General features: G+C 33.3%; 1 protein-coding gene across 2 annotated transcripts in view; it reads right to left on the reverse strand.

Annotated features, from left to right (window-relative positions):
• Positions 1 to 654: 654 nt before the first annotated feature.
• The window catches only part of HCK (HCK proto-oncogene, Src family tyrosine kinase), a 105,477-nt gene continuing 79,131 nt past the window's right edge, over positions 655 to 27,000 (reverse strand). For both annotated transcript variants that reach the window (XM_075846388.1, XM_075846389.1), the window contains 10 exons: positions 10,468 to 10,498; positions 8,169 to 8,268; positions 7,467 to 7,565; positions 6,718 to 6,821; positions 5,726 to 5,875; positions 4,836 to 4,988; positions 2,699 to 2,958; positions 2,463 to 2,616; positions 1,773 to 1,904; positions 655 to 1,243 (listed from right to left, as the gene is read on the reverse strand). In XM_075846388.1, coding sequence (XP_075702503.1) covers positions 1,041 to 1,243; positions 1,773 to 1,904; positions 2,463 to 2,616; positions 2,699 to 2,958; positions 4,836 to 4,988; positions 5,726 to 5,875; positions 6,718 to 6,821; positions 7,467 to 7,565; positions 8,169 to 8,268; positions 10,468 to 10,498 — 1,386 coding nt within the window. In that variant the 3' untranslated portion in view covers positions 655 to 1,040. The remainder of the gene's footprint in view (positions 1,244 to 1,772; positions 1,905 to 2,462; positions 2,617 to 2,698; positions 2,959 to 4,835; positions 4,989 to 5,725; positions 5,876 to 6,717; positions 6,822 to 7,466; positions 7,566 to 8,168; positions 8,269 to 10,467; positions 10,499 to 27,000) is intronic.

Below are 27,000 nucleotides of genomic sequence, written 5' to 3' on the forward strand. Positions count from 1 at the left end.
TACACACTGCTGGTTCAGAGTCTCCAGTATACACGCTGCTGGTTCAGAGTCTCCAGTATACACACTGCTGGTTCAGAGTCTCCAGTATACACGCTGCTGGTTCAGAGTCTCCAGTATACACACTGCTGGTTCAGAGTCTCCAGTATACACGCTGCTGGTTCAGAGTCTCCAGTATACACACTGCTGGTTCAGAGTCTCCAGTATACATGCTGCTGCTAAAATGGCTCATGGCCTATAACCACAACACCATATGAACAATGTGGATAGTGCAGGTTGGATTTAAAGGGTAACTAATCATTCAACTAACTTCTGACATGTCATAGTGACATAAGTTTTGATTGGTGAGAGTTCGAGCACTGAGACCCCCACCGGTCGCTAAAACGAAGCCGCAGAAGTGCTCGTGTGAGCGCTGACCTTAGTTACTGTTCGGCTTTTTCTGGAATTCAATGTAGAGGAGTACGGGCTCAATAGAAAGTCTATGAGCCTGTACTCCGGAAAAAGCTGAACAGAAACGAATCTCAGAACTCACACCAGCACTTCTGCCACTTTTTTTATCGATCGGCGGGGGTCTCAGTGCTCAGTCCCCCATCAATCAAAACTACTGACATGTCACTGTGACATGTCAGAAGTTTGTTGAACGTTTAGTTACCCTTTAAGCGAAACATTTTCTTTAACAATACAGCACCCTCTACAGGCAGAGCTGGGTACTACACCAGCACAATAAAAAAAAAACCTTTTTCTGTTATCACATTAGGTAGGAAAATATAAAATTCTGTACTTATAACTATTAATCATACTTCTCCGTTAACGTAACAATTTACATAATTGACCTGTCATTTGATTGGCAGAGAACTACATAAGGCAATGCAGAGGTGTTAATAGGCGGTAAACCATAATGGGTGAGAAGCATTAAGTTGATCCCTAATTCAATTGTTTCCGTAACAGTATATATCGCTCTACAGATGACTTGTGGATTGAGATGATGCGGTTGTGTCATAGATCTGGATAGTCAGTGGTATTGGCACATGACCGGGCACTTATCATGGCTGCTGCTGGTACTGGCTTTCCGTGGCAGTGAAGAAATCCTCCAGGACACCTTGCAGATATTCAAAGGTTGGTCGCTGCTCTGGGTTTTGTTGCCAGCACTGCATCATAATGCCATAAAACTCTTGGGGGCAGTTGGCTGGGCACGGCATGCGATACCCACGCTCCAGAGCGGTGATTACTTCCAAATTAGACATTCCTGGAAAAAGTGCAAAGAATTTTAGTGACGTCGCACCCACGGCCCATCTGTCAGTCAAGGTTCTGATTCCTAGTGAATTTTAAAGAGGTTGTCCACTACCGGACTACTGATGATCTATCTACTGGATTGGTCATCAGTATATTATTGGTGCGGGTCCGGACCCCCCACCGATCAGCTGCTTCGGCTGCCTCCAGGCACCGGACGTCCATGCTGGAAGCAGATGGCTCCGGTCACGGAATAGCGTCCGAGCTGCAGTATTCAAGTGAATAGGAGCAGAGCTGCAGTTCTGCATCACGGCCGCTATGCAACGTGCGGAGTCAACTGCTTCCGGCTCCATACATTGCATACTGTGCAAAGACATCCGATGCCCGCAGGCAACCGGAGCAGCTGATCGGTGCGGGGTCTGGGTGTCGGACCCGCACCGATCATATACTGATGACCTATCAGTTGTCCGGTAGTGGAAAGCCCCTTTAAGTGGTTCAGCCCACAAAATGCCAACTTACACTAAAAACGGCTACAAAGCTCTCACCTGGATACGGGGTCCTTCCATATGTGATAATTTCAGTCATTAAGATGCCAAATGACCAGACGTCAGATTTGATGGTGAAGGAGCCGTAGTTTGCAGCCTCGAGCGCCGTCCATTTAATGGGGAATTTAGCTCCTGGTGGGGAGAAGAACAATCGTTACCAAGAATAGTTTTATCTGCACAGGTGCTGACTATGCCAGCCACTGCGCCACCTTTACACTGCTCCTCTTACAAAACCAGCCGCTGTACCCTTAAACAGTACCCCTCTTACAATGCCATGCACTGTGCCCTCTCTTTACATTGCCAGCCACTGTGGCCCAAAACATTGTCCCCCTTACAATACCTGCCACGTTGCACCGGTTACAATGTCTGCCACAGTTTTCCTTTTACCAACCTTACCGCTGTTCACCCATATAGCGCCCCCTACCTAACGGTGTCTCCCAAGTCTTGCCACCAATGATGTGATCAGATATGCGCTTCACACCGACATCATCTCAATTTTGCAAAACAAATTTGACAGCTGTTAGTCAGTGGTGCAGCGGGCGACGTGCCTTCCCTCTAACTTGTGGAACATATTTCTGGACAGTGTAACCCCCTCACTTCGAGCAAAGTGGGCATATGCCCAGCTTAGCAGGTACTTGTGCCGATGAGCGCTCCGCCTGTCCCCAGACTCATTACCGCGCTGATATTTACCCTCTCGTGCCGTATACTCGCTATCCTCGATCACTCGGGCTAAGCCAAAGTCTGCAATTTTACACGCCATGGCTGCGGATACCAGGCAGTTTGCGGCTCTCAGATCCCGGTGGATGTAATTCTTCTGTTCAATAAACCACATTCCCTCTGCAATCTGTGTGTAAAAATCAGGAATATAATATACAATGTGAGAAGATCTGGGGGATGAGCGCACTGACCGGGTCTGTGAGCCTCACCTGGGCGGAGAAGTCGATCAGCTGCGGCAGCGACAGGTAATTCCCCTCCTGGCTCTTGAGGAAGTCTAGGAGGCTGCCCTTCTCCATATATTCAGTAATGATAAATATGGGCTCTTCCTTGGTTACTACGGCGTGAAGGCGAACAAGGCGGTCGTGCTGCAAAGTCTTCATCAGGTTGGCTTCTTCCAGAAAGGCCTCAGGAGACATACTGCCCTGCTTCATGGTTTTCACAGCGACCTGTGTATGTCCATTGTATGTTGCTGTGGTCGAGGGATGGCGCAAAGGTGAGTATATATCTGTTAGCAGGAGTATCTAAGCCTATCATGTGTGATACTGTCTGCTGAGCTGTGTATCTAATCCTATCATGTGTGATACTGTCTGCTGAGCTGTGTATCTAATCCTATCATGTGTGATACTGTCTGCTGATCTGCTGTATCTAATCCTATCATGTGTGATACTGTCTGCTGAGCTCTTGTATCTAATCCTATCATGTGTGATACAGTCTGCTGAGCTGCTGTATCCAATCCTATCATGTGTGATACTGTCTGCTCAGCCGCTGTATCCAATCCTATCATGTGTGATACTGTCTGCTGAGCTGTTGTATCTAATCCTATCATGTGTGATACTGGCTGCTGAGCCATGTATCTAATCCTATCATGTGTGATACTGTCTGCTGAGCTGTTGTATCTAATCCTATCATGTGTGATACTGGCTGCTGAGCCATGTATCTAATCCTATCATGTGTGATACTGGCTGCTGAGCCGTGTATCTAATCCTATCATGTGTGATACTGTCTGCTGAGCTGTGTATCTAATCCTATCATGTGTGTTACGGTCTGCTGAGCTGTTGTATCTAATCCTATCATGTGTGATACTGTCTGCTGAGCTGTTGTATCTAATCCTATCATGTGTGATACTGGCTGCTGAGCCATGTATCTAATCCTATCATGTGTGATACTGTCTGCTGAGCTGTTGTATCTAATCCTATCATGTGTGATACTGGCTGCTGAGCCATGTATCTAATCCTATCATGTGTGATACTGTCTGCTGAGCTGTTGTATCTAATCCTATCATGTGTGATACTGGCTGCTGAGCCATGTATCTAATCCTATCATGTGTGATACTGGCTGCTGAGCCGTGTATCTAATCCTATCATGTGTGATACTGTCTGCTGAGCTCTTGTATCTAATCCTATCATGTGTGATACAGTCTGCTGAGCTGTTGTATCTAATCCTATCATGTGTGATACTGTCTGCTGAGCTGTTGTATCTAATCCTATCATGTGTGATACTGGCTGCTGAGCCATGTATCTAATCCTATCATGTGTGATACTGTCTGCTGAGCTGTTGTATCTAATCCTATCATGTGTGATACTGGCTGCTGAGCCATGTATCTAATCCTATCATGTGTGATACTGGCTGCTGAGCCGTGTATCTAATCCTATCATGTGTGATACTGTCTGCTGAGCCGTGTATCTAATCCTATCATGTGTGTTACGGTCTGCTGAGCTGTTGTATCTAATCCTATCATGTGTGATACTGTCTGCTGAGCTTCTGCATCTAATCCTATCATGTGTGATACTGTCTGCTGAGCTGTGTATCTAATCCTATCATGTGTGATACTGTCTGCTGAGCTGCTGTATCTAATCCTATCATGTGTGATACGGTCTGCTGAGCTGTGTATCTAATCCTATCATGTGTGATACTGTCTGCTGAGCTGCTGTATCTAATCCTATCATGTGTGATACTGTCTGCTGAGCTGTGTATCTAATCCTATCATGTGTGATACGGTCTGCTGAGCTGTGTATCTAATCCTATCATGTGTGATACTGTCTGCTGAGCTGCTGTATCTAATCCTATCATGTGTGATACTGTCTGCTGAGCTGCTGTATCTAATCCTATCATGTGTGATACTGTCTGCTGAGCTGTGTATCTAATCCCATCATGTGTGATACTGCCTGCTGAGCCGCTGTATCTAATCCTATCATGTGTGATACGGTCTGCTGAGCTGTGTATCTAATCCTATCATGTGTGATACTGTCTGCTGAGCTGCTGTATCTAATCCTATCATGTGTGATACTAGCTGCTGAGCTGTGTATCTAATCCTATCATGTGTGATACGGTCTGCTGAGCACTTACCCAACCAAACATCTCCAAACTGTCCAGCTCCGAGCTTCTTCTCCAGTTTCAGTGCTTCCCTGGCGACCTCCCAGGCATCCTTCTCCCATGGTTTCTGTGGACGAGCCGTCTTACAGGGCACGGTGAGACATTGGCACAGCCCGTCCATATTATCTACGAAGAAATAAAATAAATAAGATAAAATAAATACAAATCCTGCGTAAATCTCAGTCCTTAAATGTGTATTAAGAAAAGTTCCTAACATGTTCAAGATCTCTGCTTCCTGTCAATAAATAGGAACATTAATATTTACATCCAAAGCCTTAAACCTGCTGCTCACACAGGTACAGGGCTTGTTACAGTACACCAGAGCTCTCTCTCGTAACGAGCCCTGCAGCTGTGTGAGCAGAACCTAATCAGGGTGGCTTTTCAGCCTCTATATGTAAACAGACATAGTGTCCATTCACTGACAAAGCAGTGATCTTGAAAAGTGTAAGGAATTGAAACACAAAGTATATTAGAAAGCTGTAGAACTTTTCATTAAAACTGTGATTAAGCTTTATTTACATAAAACTGGAAGGCCCCTTTAATTTAAAGGGGTTATCCAGGATTAGAAAAACATGGCTGCTTTTTCCCAAACACAGTGATACCCCTGTTCACAGGTTGTGTCTGCTATTCGAGCTCAGCCCCATTCACTATAAAAAAAAAGCCGAGTTGCAGTACCAGACACAACCCATAGACAGGTGTGGTGCTGTTTCTGGAAAAAGGGCGCCATGTTTTTCTAATCCTGGACATCCCCTTTAAGTAGATCAGTATAAGCCGGTATTGTAGGTAACATGAAGACCAGAGGTGCATGTTCCCTTTAAATAAGTTTTTTTTTTTTTTTATTAACCAATCATTGCTTGGCTCACTTTTATAGTAGCTGACCAGTTCCTGCAGAGAGCTGAACGTTTTCCGAGGGGAGACGTAGAAACCTCCATTATCCAGAGTGCGGATCTTGTAATGCTTCACCATGTTTCCAGACTGAGTGGTGACGTCTCTGACCGAAAGCGAATAACAACCTGAAAAAATATTACAGGAGGTGAGATATCCAGAAAATAACCTCAGTGCAACTCTAAATAAGGCTCTGTTCACACTGCGTTCACGGTCCATGTACAACACTGTCGCCCATAGGCTCCCATTATACAAAAAATAAAAACATACCGCAAGGTATACATTTTTTTTCTTTTCTGTATCTCCCTATATAGGAAAATACAGCAGACTACGATTCCTATATAGTTAAAGAAAAAAAAAGTATACAGAAAAAATATATGCCCCAAAGAACACTCGTGGGGTCTATATGGCCCTATAAATAGGTTCAGAGATTTGTAAATCCATACAACGCATGTAGGGAAAAAACGGCCTACACTGCCCTCTGGTGGTGGGGTCAGTCTAGTACCAAGGCATATGAAATTGTCTGCATTTTCCTGGGACTCGCAATGTATAGTACAATAAAGCCGTGTGCAGCCAAGACTATTTTGATGCCATATACAAGATTTCTCTCCGTAATCCAAGGGGAAAAAAACCCAAATGCACCTTGTTTGGTATCAAGTCCTAATCTCCCAAAATGCACCAGCACAGGGCATGTTGCATAAAGACACTGAACCAGCAGGAGCCAGAAATGAGATGTTAAAGTCTGCAGCCCGAGAACTGAAAGAATAGTAAATGCAGCTCTGGATGTAACTAGAGGATTAGACATCATGTTATAAAGACCAGTTCAACCTGCAGAGTGTTCCTCTCTATATATTTTGTCTGGTCTGATAGTTCGGCCTCCCCCGATTCCCGTATCAACGCTGGTTTCTAGTTTTGTGTGTTCACGTCTAGAACACCCTACATGTCATATCCAAACTTCACACACACTCACCCTTCATAGTCTCACTGTCCCGTATCATGAACGCTCCACTCTGGTTCTCGGAGGACAGCAGCTGTCGCTCGGCCTCTTTTCGACCAACGCCTTTGAAATACCATCTGCGGAAATAGAACATTTAGAGGAATTCTCCATTCTCCAAATATAAACCTGAAGACTTGCAAAGAGAAAAATCCAGGGCTATATGACAGCTTTTTTATTATTGTAGGAGCCACTGTAAGAGCTTTATATATATCTCAATGTACTCAATATTACATGTGTATGCAGCGAGCTCATAAGCTCCCCCTAGTGGTGACTGCAAGCAGACAGAAATTTATAATTTAACTCTATGGTTGTAAGAAGGGAAGTAGAGGGTTTCGGAGCTTTGAATCAGGAACATGAAGCTCCGGCTGCTATGAAGACATGTTATGCAACTCATCAGTGCAGAATTTCATACCTATTTAGAGTAAGAAAAATATAAAACAATAGGTATCAACAATAGGTAATAATATATCTAACATTTTCTGCTGATTTTATCTGTCCTGCCGAGCCTCAAAAAGGCCAAAATTATTATATGGTTGCACGTATATCGGATTTAAGGCTTAAATGGGTTTTCTGCACTCATTCTGAGGCCAAGCTGCAGTACCAGACAGAGCCTATGGACAAGAGTGGCACTGTTTCGGCGGAAAAATAAAAAGCAGAACCTAATTACGGGCAAACCTTTAAGGCAACTAAAGCAGAGACATGGAGGGGGTCGGGATACTCACTCTTCAGACTCCAGGGAGTTGACCTGTACCACATAATTGCCTGGTATATAACCTTCTTCTCCTGTACGAGTCAAGCGGGCTCTCCACCATTCCCCGGACCTACAGCAAGAAGAAGAGGTTATGCCCAAGCTGTCTGTAATATTACGTGTCCTGTATGTTTGACAAGTACAAGTGAAACGGTAAAGCTTAGTTAAAGGGAAACTCCGGTACAAAGAACAGAGTTTCCTAGTGTATTAAACCCCTAATTAATTATTTCCGCAAGATCAGTGCTTGCTGCACTGAGAGAGAATTACATGCTCCACAAACAGGTGACAACCGTTGGTTTCCAGTCTAGTAGCTTATTGCATTGCGACCACTAGGTGGCAGTGTTCAGCTCTCTTTAATGTCAGGTTCACACTTTGCAGTAAGGAGGGGCACAAAGCTGCATTATCTACGCCACCCGAAAAAAAAGTCTGCAGATCCACATTTATTCAGGCTGTTTTTGCCGTGGATTTGCCGCAGTAAATCCTAGAATTGCGCTGAGTTAAAAAGCAAAGTATGAAGTTTAATCGATGTCACTTATAATGAACATGTGGCTGTAAACCTGAAATATCTGCGTAGTATGAACTCCGCATAAAAGTAAAGGATCTTGTGGGATTTGGGTCTGTGCCGGGGTCTTATGTTCTTTGTGATTAGTATTTAGAATTGTCCTCTGCTACTTACTCCTCCAGTAACTGTAAATTATCTCCTTTCTGGAACGTCAGATCATCGGGGTGCACGGCGTCATAATCGTATAAAGCCACGAAGGTGACAGGATCATTGCCTGCGAGCAAACACAAACATCAGAATATTCCCTGCACCGCACGGCACTACAGTCCCCATCATGTGCTGCAGAGACTGTGTATCTAATCCTGTCATGTGTGATACTCTACTGAGCCACTGTATCTAATCCTATCTGGTGTGATACTGTCTGCTGACCCCTATATCTAATCCTATCATGTGTGATACGGTCTGCTGAGCTGTGTATCTAATTCTATCATGTGTGATACTGCCTGCTGAGCTGTGTATCTAATCCTATCATGTGTGATACTGTCTGCTGAGCTGTGTATCTAATCCTATCATGTGATACTGCCTGCTGAGCCGTGTATCTATTCCTATATGGTGTAATACTGTCTGCTGAGCTGTGTATCTAATCCTATCATGTGTGATACTGTCCGCTGAGCCACTGTATCTAATCCTATCATGTGTGATACTGTCTGCTGAGCTGTGTATCTAATTCCATCATGTGTGATACTGTCTGCTGAGCCACTGTATTTAATCCTATCATGTGTGATACTGTCTGCTTAGCTGTGTATCTAATCCGATCATGTGTGATACTGTCTGCTGGGCCCTGTATCTAATCCTATCATGTGTGATACTGTCTGCTGAGCTGTGTATCTAATCCTATCATGTGTGATACTGTCTACTGAGCTGGTGTATCTAATCCTATCATGTGTGATACTGTCTGCTGAGCTGTGTATCTAATCCTATCATGTGCGATACGGTCTGCTGAGCTGTGTATCTAATCCTATCATGTGTGATACTGTCCTCTGAGCTGTGTATCTAATCCTATCATGTGTGATACTGTACTCTGAGCTGTGTATCTAATCCTATCGTGTGTGATACTGCCTGCTGAGCTGCTGTATCTAATCCTATCATGTGTGATACTGTCTGCTGAGCTGTGTATCTAATCCTATCATGTGTGATACTGTCTGCTGAGCCTCTGTATCTAATCCTATCATGTGTGATACTGTCTGCTGAGCTGTGTATCTAATCCTATCGTGTGTGATACTGCCTGCTGAGCTGTGTATCTAATCCTATCATGTGTGATACTGTCTGCTGAGCTGTGTATCTAATCCTATCATGTGTGATACTGTCTGCTGAGCTGTGTATCTAATCCTATCATGTGCGATACGGTCTGCTGAGCCTCTGTATCTAATCCTATCATGTGTGATACTGTCCTCTGAGCTGTGTATCTAATCCTATCGTGTGTGATACTGCCTGCTGAGCTGCTGTATCTAATCCTATCATGTGTGATACTGGCTGCTGAGCTGTGTATCTAATCCTATCATGTGTGATACTGTCTGCTGAGCTGTGTACCTAATCCTATCATGTGTGATACGGTCTGCTGAGCCTCTGTATCTAATCCTATCATGTGTGATACTGTCCTCTGAGCTGTGTATCTAATCCTATCGTGTGTGATACTGCCTGCTGAGCTGCTGTATCTAATCCTATCATGTGTGATACTGTCTGCTGAGCTGTGTATCTAATCCTATCATGTGTGATACTGTCTTCTGAGCTGTGTATCTAATCCTATCATGTGCGATACGGTCTGCTGAGCCTCTGTATCTAATCCTATCATGTGTGATACTGTCCTCTGAGCTGTGTATCTAATCCTATCGTGTGTGATACTGCCTGCTGAGCTGTGTATCTAATCCTATCATGTGTGATACTGTCCTCTGAGCTGTGTATCTAATCCTATCGTGTGTGATACTGCCTGCTGAGCTGCTGTATCTAATCCTATCATGTGTGATACTGTCTGCTGAGCTGTGTATCTAATCCTCAATGAACGTGACAGCACTACAATCCCCATCATGAACTGTTACTGAATTGTATTATATGAAATGATTGCTTGTGATGTGACAATTGCTTCCCTTTCTTTCTGTCTAGTATTTCTATAAGGCTGAATTCAGACGACCGTAGAGTACGTCGGTATGACGGCCATTAAACCGGAAATCACACGGACGCATGTATTTCAATGGGGCCGTTCACGCGGCCGTTGTTTCTATGGACCGTTTGAAGGGTCCGTTGAAAAATAGAACGTGTCTTATTTTGTTTCATTTTCATGGATCCCTCCACAGACCCAAGTCTATGGGGATCCGTCAAAACGGGGGCACCTCGGACATGGGAAACGTCACGGTTTTAACTTGTTCGTGCGAATTTAGCCTAAGGCTCATTTAAAGTCACAATACAGGTCACTCACCTCCCCCGCTGGAGCTCTCTTTTTGTTTATTCTGTAAAATAATCGATACAAAAAGAGGAATCATTGTCTGACGGAAGGACACAAATAATCATAAAAACCTCACAGAACAACAACAATGACCAGGAAATATATAGCGGAAATATATAGCGGAAATATATAGTGGGCTAAAGTGCCCCCCGCGGGATCTCACACCCGACAAACTTTGTTGTAATTGCTACATTGTGGGGCCCAAGGTGTCACATCCCTTCCCCCACACACCAGTAAGAAGGTGCAGGGATCTCCTATGGGCTATAATCCACATGTGGGCGGGTGGGGGTTGTAGTCCGATTTACTACTGCTTATAAGGGGAGTGGGTCAGTGATTGCATCATCTTATGGAGCTGCTCGTCCGGCGATTCCTTGGTAAAATCATTACTATTTCTGTAAGACGAAGATGTGGAGACCATTTACATGAGAATTTGGGGAAGTGTCAGAACTTCCGTTCACTGCTGGAATGAAGCAATCGGGGTTTATTGCAATAACTTATTACGTTTTGGCGCCGGCTTGCAAAGCCGACGCGTTTCTAATGAGGGGATTTCCAAAACATCGGTTTAATTTCCCTGCAGGTCATTAAATGAAATCTCCACTTTATGCAAGACAAGAGGATTTTGCAAATGGGAAGCGTTCAATGAGAATGAGGAAACGGTATTCAGTATGTAACGAGAATTATTCATCAATGCCAGGAAGAACTCTTGAGGAATTTTGCTTGCTCTTAGTTCCTGCTTTGTGCCTGCTATAGGAAATCCTAATTGTGATTTTTACCTCTAAATGATACTTTGCTATTCATTCTGTATGACAGATGACAGCCGCTCCTTCTGTTACTATGGATTAGAGAGGCTGTGTGATGCAACCCTCCCCAATGTGATTGTCAGGAGCTCTCATACAGAGCTCTGCCATTCAGGATGCCTTTTGTAAATAGATACATTCCAGCTATTCATTCTCTATACCGGATGACAGCCGCTCCTTCTGCTATTAGGGAATCTAGGGGCTGGCTATCAAATGCACCCCTGCCCAAATGTGATTGTCCAGAGCTTTTATACAGAGTTCCACCATTCTGAAAATAATTAGTAAAAATATATTGTACATTCTTTTATTCAGTCTATATAACAGATGACAGCCGCTCCTTTTCGTATTAGGGAATAGAGGAACTGTCAGATATAGACCCACTCCCACAGGATTATAAGGAGCTCTCATATAAAGCTCTGCTGTTCGGTATGCCGTCTGTGAATATACACATTCCAGGTATTTATTTTTTATGCCAGGTGACAGCCGCTCCTTCTGCCATTAGGAACGTGGAGGGTGTCAGATGTACCCCTTTCCTATATAACGGTCATATAGTGCTTCTGCCATTCAGTATACCCATGGGATTCCTCTACATGTTCAAGGAGGTTGGTTAGATACCCCACATGCCTACTTGACCCATGGTATTCCGTTTTTGCAACATTCTGCCATTCAACGCACAGGAAGAGCTCCTGGATCTATTCCTGCATCATGTCCCCTGTGGAAGCTAACACAATTCTACAGGACGTTTTCTGGCGGGACAAAGCCGCAGCTCACACCGAAAGCCACAAGAGATGACCCCTCAGATGGTTTTAGTCTGCTTTGTATATCTGCAGAGGGGGTACAGAGCTCTTCAATTAACGGCCCAGTGTCACCCAACAGACCGTACTCCAGGGATGGACACTAAACACCAGGGACACTAAACACTAAGGACTGGAACACTGAACCATAAGACACAGGAACTGGGCACTAAACCACTGTACACCAGGACACTAAACCACTGTACACCAGGACACCAAACCACTACACCGGGACACTAAACCACTGTACACCGGGACACTAAACCACTTGACATGAGGACACCAAATCACTGGACAACAAAACACTAAACCACTGAACACCTAGACTGGGACACCAAACCACTAGACACTAGGCCACTGATCCACTGGACACAGGGACACTAAACCACTGAACACACAGACTGGGACACTAAACCACTAGACACCAGGACACTAAACCACTGGACACCAGGACACTAAACCACTGGATACGGGACACTAAACCACTGAACACCTAGACTGGCACACTAAACAACTGGACACCAGGACACTAACCAACTGGACGCAGGGACACTAAACCACTGGACACAGGGACACTAAACCACTGGACACCAGGACACTAAACCACAGGACACTAAACCACGGGACACAGGGACACTAAACCATTGGACACCAGGAGTGGTACAATGAACCACTAGACACCAGGATTGAATGACTGAACCACTAGACACCAGGACACTAAGCCACTGGACACCAGTACTAGGACACTGAACTTCTAGACACCAAGGCTGAGACACTAAACCACTGTACACACGAACCAGAACACAACCAATGGACACCATAATCGGGACAATGAACCACTGGACACCAGGACCGGGACACTGAACCACTGGACACCAGGACCGGGACACTGAACACCAGGGTTGGTACAATTAACCACTAGACACCAGGACGCTAAACCACTGGACACAGGGACACTAAAGCACTAGACACCAGGACACTAAACCACTGGACACCAGGACACTAAACCACTGGACACCAGGACACTAAAGCACTAGACACCAGGACACTAAACCACTGGATACTAGACTATTCCAGAACAGGAACTGGGGAAAGTAACGGATATAGTGAGAGCACCAATACACCATTGGACACCAGTAAATTAGGTATTAAGCCACTGGATACCAGGAACTGAAGCACCGTAGCCAAAATACAATGGAAATGCTTTAACAGTTGGATCTTTTGTGCAACATAAATGATAATAAAATGTGCAGGTGAAGGCAAGCCATCCAAAATGAGATTATATGAAACGTAGACCCATTATATTGTGTTTTACATAAGGGGAAGTTGGAAAATAGCACTTGTGGTTTCTTGGTCCACACCTCTTCTGAGAAACTTCTGCTGAATCTGAACACTGACGGTCATGTCCTCCGGCTACTTGAACACTGGGGCATTAAGCGGCTGTTATGTGACATAATAATGGATGGGGGCAACATGATAGTCACACAAAGCGGGTCATTCAACACATGCAAAACGGGTTAGGCGGGATGCAAAACTCTCACTGGTATCTAATTTTACACCTTAGTCAATAGTGTCAAAATGAATAACCCCCCACACCCCTTGCTAGAAAAGGGTTTGAGGACCCCCGCCTCGTGATAAAATGAGGAGCTATAAATTGGGTGCAAAATGATATATCATGAAAATTGCGCAGTGATGTGTTAACGTTGGACGGCCCTCACAATCTTCTGTTATTACAATGTAAATAGCTTATAAGGTGTGATGTCATCAAACATTGTAGCCTGTGACATCATTCATGGTCATGTGTATATACGGTCACTAGTTATAATGTATACAGTGTTATTATATAATATATATCTAGTTATAATGTATACAGTGTTATTATATACTATAGATCTAGTTTAGTGTATACAGTGTTATTATATACTATAGATCTAGTTATAATGTATGCAGTGTTATTATATACTATAGATCTAGGTATAATGTATACAGTGTTATTATATACTATAGATCTAGTTATAATGTATACAGTGTTATTATATACTATAGATCTAGTTATATTGTATACAGTGTTATTATATACTATAGATCTAGTTATAATGTATACAGTGTTATTATATACTATAGATCTAGTTATAATGTATACAGTGTTATTATATACTACAGATCTAGTTATAATGTATACAGTGTTATTATATACTATAGATCTAGGTATAATGTATACAGTGTTATTATATACTATAGATCTAGTTATAATGTATACAGTGTTATTATATACTATAGATCTAGTTATAATGTATACAGTGTTATTATATACTATAGATCCAGTTATAATGTATACAGTGTTATTATATACTATAGATCTAGTTATAATGTATACAGTGTTATTATATACTATAGATCCAGTTATATCTATAGTGTTATTATATACTATAGATCTAGTTATAATGTATACAGTGTTATTATATACTACAGATCTAGTTATATCTATAGTGTTATTATATACTATAGATCCAGTTATAATGTATACAGTGTTATTATATACTATATATCTAGTTATAATGTATACAGTGTTATTATATACTATAGATCTAGTTTAGTGTATACAGTGTTATTATATACTATATATCTAGTTATAATGTATACAGTGTTATTATATACTATAGATCTAGTTATAATGTATACAGTGTTATTATATACTATAGATCTAGTTATAATGTATACAGTGTTATTATATAATATAGATCTAGTTATAATGTATACAGTGTTATTATATACTATATATCTAGTTATAATGTATACAGTGTTATTATATACTATAGATCTAGTTATAATGTATACAGTGTTATTATATACTATAGATCTAGTTATAATGTATACAGTGTTATTATATACTATAGATCTAGTTATAATGTATACAGTGTTATTATATACTATAGATCTAGTTATAATGTATACAGTGTTATTATATACTATAGATCTAGTTATAATGTATACAGTGTTATTATATACTATAGATCTAGTTATAATGTATACAGTGTTATTATATACTATAGATCTAGGTATAATGTATACAGTGTTATTATATACTATAGATCTAGTTATAATGTATACAGTGTTATTATATACTATAGATCTAGTTATAATGTATACAGTGTTATTATATACTATATATCTAGTTATAATGTATACAGTGTTATTATATACTATAGATCTAGTTATAATGTATACAGTGTTATTATATACTATAGATCTAGGTATAATGTATACAGTGTTATTATATACTATAGATCTAGTTATAATGTATACAGTGTTATTATATACTATAGATCCAGTTATAATGTATACAGTGTTATTATATACTATAGATCTAGTTATAATGTATACAGTGTTATTATATACTATAGATCTAGGTATAATGTATACAGTGTTATTATATACTATAGATCTAGTTATAATGTATGCAGTGTTATTATATACTATAGATCTAGGTATAATGTATACAGTGTTATTATATACTATAGATCTAGTTATATTGTATACAGTGTTATTATATACTATAGATCTAGTTATAATGTATACAGTGTTATTATATACTATAGATCTAGTTATATTGTATACAGTGTTATTATATACTATAGATCTAGTTTAGTGTATACAGTGTTATTATATACTATAGATCTAGTTATAATGTATACAGTGTTATTATATACTATAGATCTAGTTATATTGTATACAGTGTTATTATATACTATAGATCTAGTTTAGTGTATACAGTGTTATTATATACTATAGATCTAGTTATAATGTATACAGTGTTATTATATACTATAGATCTAGGTATAATGTATACAGTGTTATTATATACTATAGATCTAGTTATAATGTATACAGTGTTATTATATACTATAGATCTAGTTATAATGTATACAGTGTTATTATATACTATAGATCTAGGTATAATGTATACAGTGTTATTATATACTATAGATCTAGTTATAATGTATACAGTGTTATTATATACTATAGATCTAGTTATAATGTATACAGTGTTATTATATACTATAGATCTAGTTATAATGTATACAGTGTTATTATATACTATAGATCTAGTTATAATGTATACAGTGTTATTATATACTATAGATCTAGTTTAGTGTATACAGTGTTATTATATACTATAGATCTAGTTATAATGTATACAGTGTTATTATATACTATAGATCTAGTTATAATGTATACAGTGTTATTATATACTATAGATCTAGTTATAATGTATACAGTGTTATTATATACTATAGATCTAGTTATAATGTATACAGTGTTATTATATACTATAGATCTAGGTATAATGTATACAGTGTTATTATATACTATAGATCTAGTTATAATGTATACAGTGTTATTATATACTATAGATCTAGGTATAATGTATACAGTGTTATTATATACTATAGATCTAGTTATAATGTATACAGTGTTATTATATACTATAGATCTATGTATAATGTATACAGTGTTATTATATACTATATATCTAGTTATATTGTATACAGTGTTATTATATACTATAGATCTAGTTATAATGTATACAGTGTTATTATATACTATAGATCTAGTTATAATGTATACAGTGTTATTATATACTATAGATCTAGGTATAATGTATACAGTGTTATTATATACTATAGATCCAGTTATAATGTATACAGTGTTATTATATACTATAGATCTAGTTATAATGTATACAGTGTTATTATATACTATAGATCTAGGTATAATGTATACAGTGTTATTATATACTATAGATCTAGTTATAATGTATACAGTGTTATTATATACTATAGATCTAGGTATAATGTATACAGTGTTATTATATACTATAGATCTAGTTATAATGTATACAGTGTTATTATATACTATAGATCTAGGTATAATGTATACAGTGTTATTATATACTATAGATCTAGGTATAATGTATACAGTGTTATTATATACTATAGATCTAGTTATAATGTATACAGTGTTATTATATACTATAGATCTAGGTATAATGTATACAGTGTTATTATATACTATAGATCTAGTTATAATGTATACAGTGTTATTATATACTATAGATCTATGTATAATGTATACAGTGTTATTATATACTATATATCTAGTTATATTGTATACAGTGTTATTATATACTATAGATCTAGTTATAATGTATACAGTGTTATTATATACTATAGATCTAGTTATAATGTATACAGTGTTATTATATACTATAGATCTAGGTATAATGTACAGTGTTATTATATACTATAGATCTAGTTTAGTGTATACAGTGTTATTATATACTATAGATCTAGTTATAATGTATACAGTGTTATTATATACTATATATCCAGTTATAATGTATACAGTGTTATTATATACTATAGATCTAGTTAATGTATACAGTGTTATTATATACTATAGATCTAGTTATAATGTATACAGTGTTATTATATACTATAGATCTAGTTATAATGTATACAGTGTTATTATATACTATAGATCTAGTTATAATGTATACAGTGTTATTATATACTATAGATCTAGGTATAATGTATACAGTGTTATTATATACTATAGATCTAGTTATAATGTATACAGTGTTATTATATACTATAGATCTAGGTATAATGTATACAGTGTTATTATATACTATAGATCTAGTTATAATGTATACAGTGTTATTATATACTATAGATCTAGGTATAATGTATACAGTGTTATTATATACTATAGATCTAGTTATAATGTATACAGTGTTATTATATACTATAGATCCAGTTATAATGTATACAGTGTTATTATATACTATAGATCTAGTTATAATGTATACAGTGTTATTATATACTATAGATCTAGGTATAATGTATGCAGTGTTATTATATACTATATATCTAGTTATAATGTATACAGTGTTATTATATACTATAGATCTAGTTATAATGTATACAGTGTTATTATATACTATAGATCTAGTTATAATGTATACAGTGTTATTATATACTATAGATCTAGTTATAATGTATGCAGTGTTATTATATACTATAGATCTAGGTATAATGTATACAGTGTTATTATATACTATAGATCTAGGTATAATGTATACAGTGTTATTATATACTATAGATCTAGTTATAATGTATACAGTGTTATTATATAATATAGATCTAGTTATAATGTATACAGTGTTATTATATACTATAGATCTAGTTATAATGTATACAGTGTTATTATATACTATAGATCTAGTTATAATGTACAGTGTTATTATATACTATAGATCTAGTTTAGTGTATACAGTGTTATTATATACTATAGATCTAGTTATAATGTATACAGTGTTATTATATACTATAGATCTAGTTATAATGTATACAGTGTTATTATATACTATAGATCTAGGTATAATGTATACAGTGTTATTATATACTATAGATCCAGTTATAATGTATACAGTGTTATTATATACTATAGATCTAGTTATAATGTATACAGTGTTATTATATACTATAGATCTAGTTATAATGTATACAGTGTTATTATATACTATAGATCTAGGTATAATGTATACAGTGTTATTATATACTATAGATCCAGTTATAATGTATACAGTGTTATTATATACTATAGATCTAGTTATAATGTATACAGTGTTATTATATACTATAGATCTAGTTATAATGTATACAGTGTTATTATATACTATAGATCTAGGTATAATGTATACAGTGTTATTATATACTATAGATCCAGTTATAATGTATACAGTGTTATTATATACTATAGATCTAGGTATAATGTATACAGTGTTATTATATACTATAGATCTAGTTATAATGTATACAGTGTTATTATATACTATAGATCTAGGTATAATGTATACAGTGTTATTATATACTATAGATCTAGTTATAATGTATACAGTGTTATTATATACTATAGATCCAGTTATATCTATAGTGTTATTATATACTATAGATCTAGTTATAATGTATACAGTGTTATTATATACTACAGATCTAGTTATATCTATAGTGTTATTATATACTATAGATCTAGTTATAATGTATACAGTGTTATTATATACTACAGATCTAGTTATAATGTATACAGTGTTATTATATACTATAGATCTAGGTATAATGTATACAGTGTTATTATATACTATAGATCTAGTTATAATGTATACAGTGTTATTATATACTATAGATCCAGTTATATCTATAGTGTTATTATATACTATAGATCTAGTTATAATGTATACAGTGTTATTATATACTATAGATCCAGTTATAATGTATACAGTGTTATTATATACTATAGATCCAGTTATAATGTATACAGTGTTATTATATACTATAGATCTAGGTATAATGTATACAGTGTTATTATATACTATAGATCTAGTTTAGTGTATACAGTGTTATTATATACTACAGATCTAGTTATAATGTATACAGTGTTATTATATACTATAGATCCAGTTATAATGTATACAGTGTTATTATATACTATAGATCTATGTATAATGTATACAGTGTTATTATATACTATATATCTAGTTATAATGTATACAGTGTTATTATATACTATAGATCCAGTTATAATGTATACAGTGTTATTATATACTATAGATCTAGTTATAATGTATACAGTGTTATTATATACTATAGATCTAGTTATAATGTATACAGTGTTATTATATACTATAGATCTAGTTTAGTGTATACAGTGTTATTATATACTATAGATCTAGTTATAATGTATACAGTGTTATTATATACTATAGATCTAGTTATAATGTATACAGTGTTATTATATACTATAGATCTAGTTATAATGTACAGTGTTATTATATACTATAGATCTAGGTATAATGTATACAGTGTTATTATATACTATAGATCTAGTTATAATGTATACAGTGTTATTATATAATATAGATCTAGTTATAATGTATACAGTGTTATTATATACTATAGATCTAGTTATAATGTATACAGTGTTATTATATACTATAGATCTAGTTATAATGTATACAGTGTTATTATATACTATAGATCTAGTTATAATGTATACAGTGTTATTATATACTATAGATCTAGTTATAATGTACAGTGTTATTATATACTATAGATCTAGTTTAGTGTATACAGTGTTATTATATACTATAGATCTAGTTATAATGTATACAGTGTTATTATATACTATAGATCTAGTTATAATGTATACAGTGTTATTATATACTATAGATCTAGGTATAATGTATACAGTGTTATTATATACTATAGATCCAGTTATAATGTATACAGTGTTATTATATACTATAGATCTAGTTATAATGTATACAGTGTTATTATATACTATAGATCTAGTTATAATGTATACAGTGTTATTATATACTATAGATCTAGGTATAATGTATACAGTGTTATTATATACTATAGATCCAGTTATAATGTATACAGTGTTATTATATACTATAGATCTAGGTATAATGTATACAGTGTTATTATATACTATAGATCTAGTTATAATGTATACAGTGTTATTATATACTATAGATCTAGGTATAATGTATACAGTGTTATTATATACTATAGATCTAGTTATAATGTATACAGTGTTATTATATACTATAGATCCAGTTATATCTATAGTGTTATTATATACTATAGATCTAGTTATAATGTATACAGTGTTATTATATACTACAGATCTAGTTATATCTATAGTGTTATTATATACTATAGATCTAGTTATAATGTATACAGTGTTATTATATACTACAGATCTAGTTATAATGTATACAGTGTATACAGTGTATACAGTTATAATGTATACAGTGTTATTATATACTATAGATCCAGTTATATCTATAGTGTTATTATATACTATAGATCTAGTTATAATGTATACAGTGTTATTATATACTATAGATCCAGTTATAATGTATACAGTGTTATTATATACTATAGATCCAGTTATAATGTATACAGTGTTATTATATACTACAGATCTAGTTATAATGTATACAGTGTTATTATATACTATAGATCTAGTTAATGTATACAGTGTTATTATATACTATAGATCTAGTTATAATGTATACAGTGTTATTATATACTATAGATCTAGGTATAATGTATACAGTGTTATTATATACTATAGATCTAGTTATAATGTATACAGTGTTATTATATACTATAGATCTAGTTATAATGTATACAGTGTTATTATATACTATAGATCTAGGTATAATGTATACAGTATTATTATATACTATAGATCTAGTTATAATGTATACAGTGTTATTATATACTATAGATCTAGTTTAGTGTATACAGTGTTATTATATACTATAGATCTAGTTATAATGTATACAGTGTTATTATATACTATAGATCTAGTTATAATGTATACAGTGTTATTATATACTATAGATCCAGTTATAATGTATACAGTGTTATTATATACTATAGATCTATGTATAATGTATACAGTGTTATTATATACTATATATCTAGTTATAATGTATACAGTGTTATTATATACTATAGATCTAGTTATAATGTATACAGTGTTATTATATACTATAGATCTATGTATAATGTATACAGTGTTATTATATACTATAGATCTAGTTATAATGTATACAGTGTTATTATATACTATAGATCTAGTTATAATGTATACAGTGTTATTATATACTATAGATCTAGTTATAATGTACAGTGTTATTATATACTATAGATCTAGGTATAATGTATACAGTGTTATTATATACTATAGATCTAGTTATAATGTATACAGTGTTATTATATACTATAGATCTAGTTTAGTGTATACAGTGTTATTATATACTATAGATCTAGGTATAATGTATACAGTGTTATTATATACTATAGATCTAGGTATAATGTATACAGTGTTATTATATACTATAGATCTAGTTATAATGTACAGTGTTATTATATACTATAGATCTAGTTATAATGTATACAGTGTTATTATATACTATAGATCTAGTTATAATGTACAGTGTTATTATATACTATAGATCTAGTTATAATGTATACAGTGTTATTATATACTATATATCTAGTTATAATGTATACAGTGTTATTATATACTATAGATCTAGTTATAATGTATACAGTGTTATTATATACTATAGATCTAGTTATAATGTATACAGTGTTATTATATACTATAGATCTAGGTATAATGTATACAGTGTTATTATATACTATAGATCTAGTTATAATGTATACAGTGTTATTATATACTATAGATCTAGTTATAATGTATACAGTGTTATTATATACTATAGATCTAGGTATAATGTATACAGTGTTATTATATACTATAGATCTAGTTATAATGTATACAGTGTTATTATATACTATAGATCTAGTTATAATGTATACAGTGTTATTATATACTATAGATCCAGTTATAATGTATACAGTGTTATTATATACTATAGATCTAGTTATAATGTATACAGTGTTATTATATACTATAGATCTAGGTATAATGTATACAGTGTTATTATATACTATATATCTAGTTATAATGTATACAGTGTTATTATATACTATAGATCTAGTTATAATGTATACAGTGTTATTATATACTATAGATCTAGTTATAATGTATACAGTGTTATTATATACTATAGATCTAGTTATAATGTATGCAGTGTTATTATATACTATAGATCTAGGTATAATGTATACAGTGTTATTATATACTATAGATCTAGGTATAATGTATACAGTGTTATTATATACTATAGATCTAGTTATAATGTATACAGTGTTATTATATAATATAGATCTAGTTATAATGTATACAGTGTTATTATATACTATAGATCTAGTTATAATGTATACAGTGTTATTATATACTATAGATCTAGTTATAATGTACAGTGTTATTATATACTATAGATCTAGTTTAGTGTATACAGTGTTATTATATACTATAGATCTAGTTATAATGTATACAGTGTTATTATATACTATAGATCTAGTTATAATGTATACAGTGTTATTATATACTATAGATCTAGTTATAATGTATACAGTGTTATTATATACTATAGATCTAGGTATAATGTATACAGTGTTATTATATACTATAGATCCAGTTATAATGTATACAGTGTTATTATATACTATAGATCTAGTTATAATGTATACAGTGTTATTATATACTATAGATCTAGTTATAATGTATACAGTGTTATTATATACTATAGATCTAGGTATAATGTATACAGTGTTATTATATACTATAGATCCAGTTATAATGTATACAGTGTTATTATATACTATAGATCTAGGTATAATGTATACAGTGTTATTATATACTATAGATCTAGTTATAATGTATACAGTGTTATTATATACTATAGATCTAGGTATAATGTATACAGTGTTATTATATACTATAGATCTAGTTATAATGTATACAGTGTTATTATATACTATAGATCCAGTTATATCTATAGTGTTATTATATACTATAGATCTAGTTATAATGTATACAGTGTTATTATATACTACAGATCTAGTTATATCTATAGTGTTATTATATACTATAGATCTAGTTATAATGTATACAGTGTTATTATATACTACAGATCTAGTTATAATGTATACAGTGTATACAGTGTATACAGTTATAATGTATACAGTGTTATTATATACTATAGATCCAGTTATATCTATAGTGTTATTATATACTATAGATCTAGTTATAATGTATACAGTGTTATTATATACTATAGATCCAGTTATAATGTATACAGTGTTATTATATACTATAGATCCAGTTATAATGTATACAGTGTTATTATATACTACAGATCTAGTTATAATGTATACAGTGTTATTATATACTATAGATCCAGTTATAATGTATACAGTGTTATTATATACTATAGATCTATGTATAATGTATACAGTGTTATTATATACTATATATCTAGTTATAATGTACAGTGTTATTATATACTATAGATCTAGTTTAGTGTATACAGTGTTATTATATACTATAGATCTAGTTATAATGTATACAGTGTTATTATATACTATAGATCTAGTTATAATGTATACAGTGTTATTATATACTATAGATCTAGTTATAATGTACAGTGTTATTATATACTATAGATCTAGGTATAATGTATACAGTGTTATTATATACTATAGATCTAGTTATAATGTATACAGTGTTATTATATAATATAGATCTAGTTATAATGTATACAGTGTTATTATATACTATAGATCTAGTTATAATGTATACAGTGTTATTATATACTATAGATCTAGTTATAATGTACAGTGTTATTATATACTATAGATCTAGTTTAGTGTATACAGTGTTATTATATACTATAGATCCAGTTATAATGTATACAGTGTTATTATATACTATATATCTAGTTATAATGTATACAGTGTTATTATATACTATAGATCTAGTTATAATGTATACAGTGTTATTATATACTATAGATCTAGGTATAATGTATACAGTATTATTATATACTATAGATCTAGTTATAATGTATACAGTGTTATTATATACTATAGATCTAGTTATAGTGTATACAGTGTTATTATATACTATAGATCTAGTTATAATGTATACAGTGTTATTATATACTATAGATCTAGTTATAATGTATACAGTGTTATTATATACTATAGATCTAGGTATAATGTATACAGTGTTATTATATACTATAGATCCAGTTATAATGTATACAGTGTTATTATATACTATAGATCTAGTTATAATGTATACAGTGTTATTATATACTATAGATCTAGTTATAATGTATACAGTGTTATTATATACTATAGATCTAGGTATAATGTATACAGTGTTATTATATACTATAGATCCAGTTATAATGTATACAGTGTTATTATATACTATAGATCTAGGTATAATGTATACAGTGTTATTATATACTATAGATCTAGTTATAATGTATACAGTGTTATTATATACTATAGATCTAGGTATAATGTATACAGTGTTATTATATACTATAGATCTAGTTATAATGTATACAGTGTTATTATATACTATAGATCCAGTTATATCTATAGTGTTATTATATACTATAGATCTAGTTATAATGTATACAGTGTTATTATATACTACAGATCTAGTTATATCTATAGTGTTATTATATACTATAGATCTAGTTATAATGTATACAGTGTTATTATATACTACAGATCTAGTTATAATGTATACAGTGTATACAGTGTATACAGTTATAATGTATACAGTGTTATTATATACTATAGATCCAGTTATATCTATAGTGTTATTATATACTATAGATCTAGTTATAATGTATACAGTGTTATTATATACTATAGATCCAGTTATAATGTATACAGTGTTATTATATACTATAGATCCAGTTATAATGTATACAGTGTTATTATATACTACAGATCTAGTTATAATGTATACAGTGTTATTATATACTATAGATCTAGTTAATGTATACAGTGTTATTATATACTATAGATCTAGTTATAATGTATACAGTGTTATTATATACTATAGATCTAGTTTAGTGTATACAGTGTTATTATATACTATAGATCTAGTTATAATGTATACAGTGTTATTATATACTATAGATCTAGTTATAATGTATACAGTGTTATTATATACTATAGATCCAGTTATAATGTATACAGTGTTATTATATACTATAGATCTATGTATAATGTATACAGTGTTATTATATACTATAGATCTAGTTATAATGTACAGTGTTATTATATACTATAGATCTAGTTTAGTGTATACAGTGTTATTATATACTATAGATCTAGTTATAATGTATACAGTGTTATTATATACTATAGATCTAGTTATAATGTATACAGTGTTATTATATACTATAGATCTAGTTATAATGTACAGTGTTATTATATACTATAGATCTAGGTATAATGTATACAGTGTTATTATATACTATAGATCTAGTTATAATGTATACAGTGTTATTATATACTATAGATCTAGTTTAGTGTATACAGTGTTATTATATACTATAGATCTAGGTATAATGTATACAGTGTTATTATATACTATAGATCTAGGTATAATGTATACAGTGTTATTATATACTATAGATCTAGTTATAATGTACAGTGTTATTATATACTATAGATCTAGTTATAATGTATACAGTGTTATTATATACTATAGATCTAGTTATAATGTATACAGTGTTATTATATACTATAGATCTAGTTATAATGTATACAGTGTTATTATATACTATAGATCTAGTTATAATGTATACAGTGTTATTATATACTATAGATCTAGTTATAATGTATACAGTGTTATTATATACTATAGATCTAGGTATAATGTATACAGTGTTATTATATACTATAGATCTAGTTATAATGTATACAGTGTTATTATATACTATAGATCTAGTTATAATGTATACAGTGTTATTATATACTATAGATCTAGGTATAATGTATACAGTGTTATTATATACTATAGATCTAGTTATAATGTATACAGTGTTATTATATACTATATATCTAGTTATAATGTATACAGTGTTATTATATACTATAGATCTAGTTATAATGTATACAGTGTTATTATATACTATAGATCTAGTTATAATGTATACAGTGTTATTATATACTATAGATCTAGTTATAATGTATACAGTGTTATTATATACTATAGATCTAGTTATAATGTATACAGTGTTATTATATACTATAGATCTAGTTATAATGTATACAGTGTTATTATATACTATAGATCTAGGTATAATGTATACAGTGTTATTATAT

Source organism: Rhinoderma darwinii, chromosome 13, assembly GCF_050947455.1.
Source record: "Rhinoderma darwinii isolate aRhiDar2 chromosome 13, aRhiDar2.hap1, whole genome shotgun sequence".
NCBI classification, from domain to species: Eukaryota; Metazoa; Chordata; class Amphibia; order Anura; family Rhinodermatidae; genus Rhinoderma; species Rhinoderma darwinii.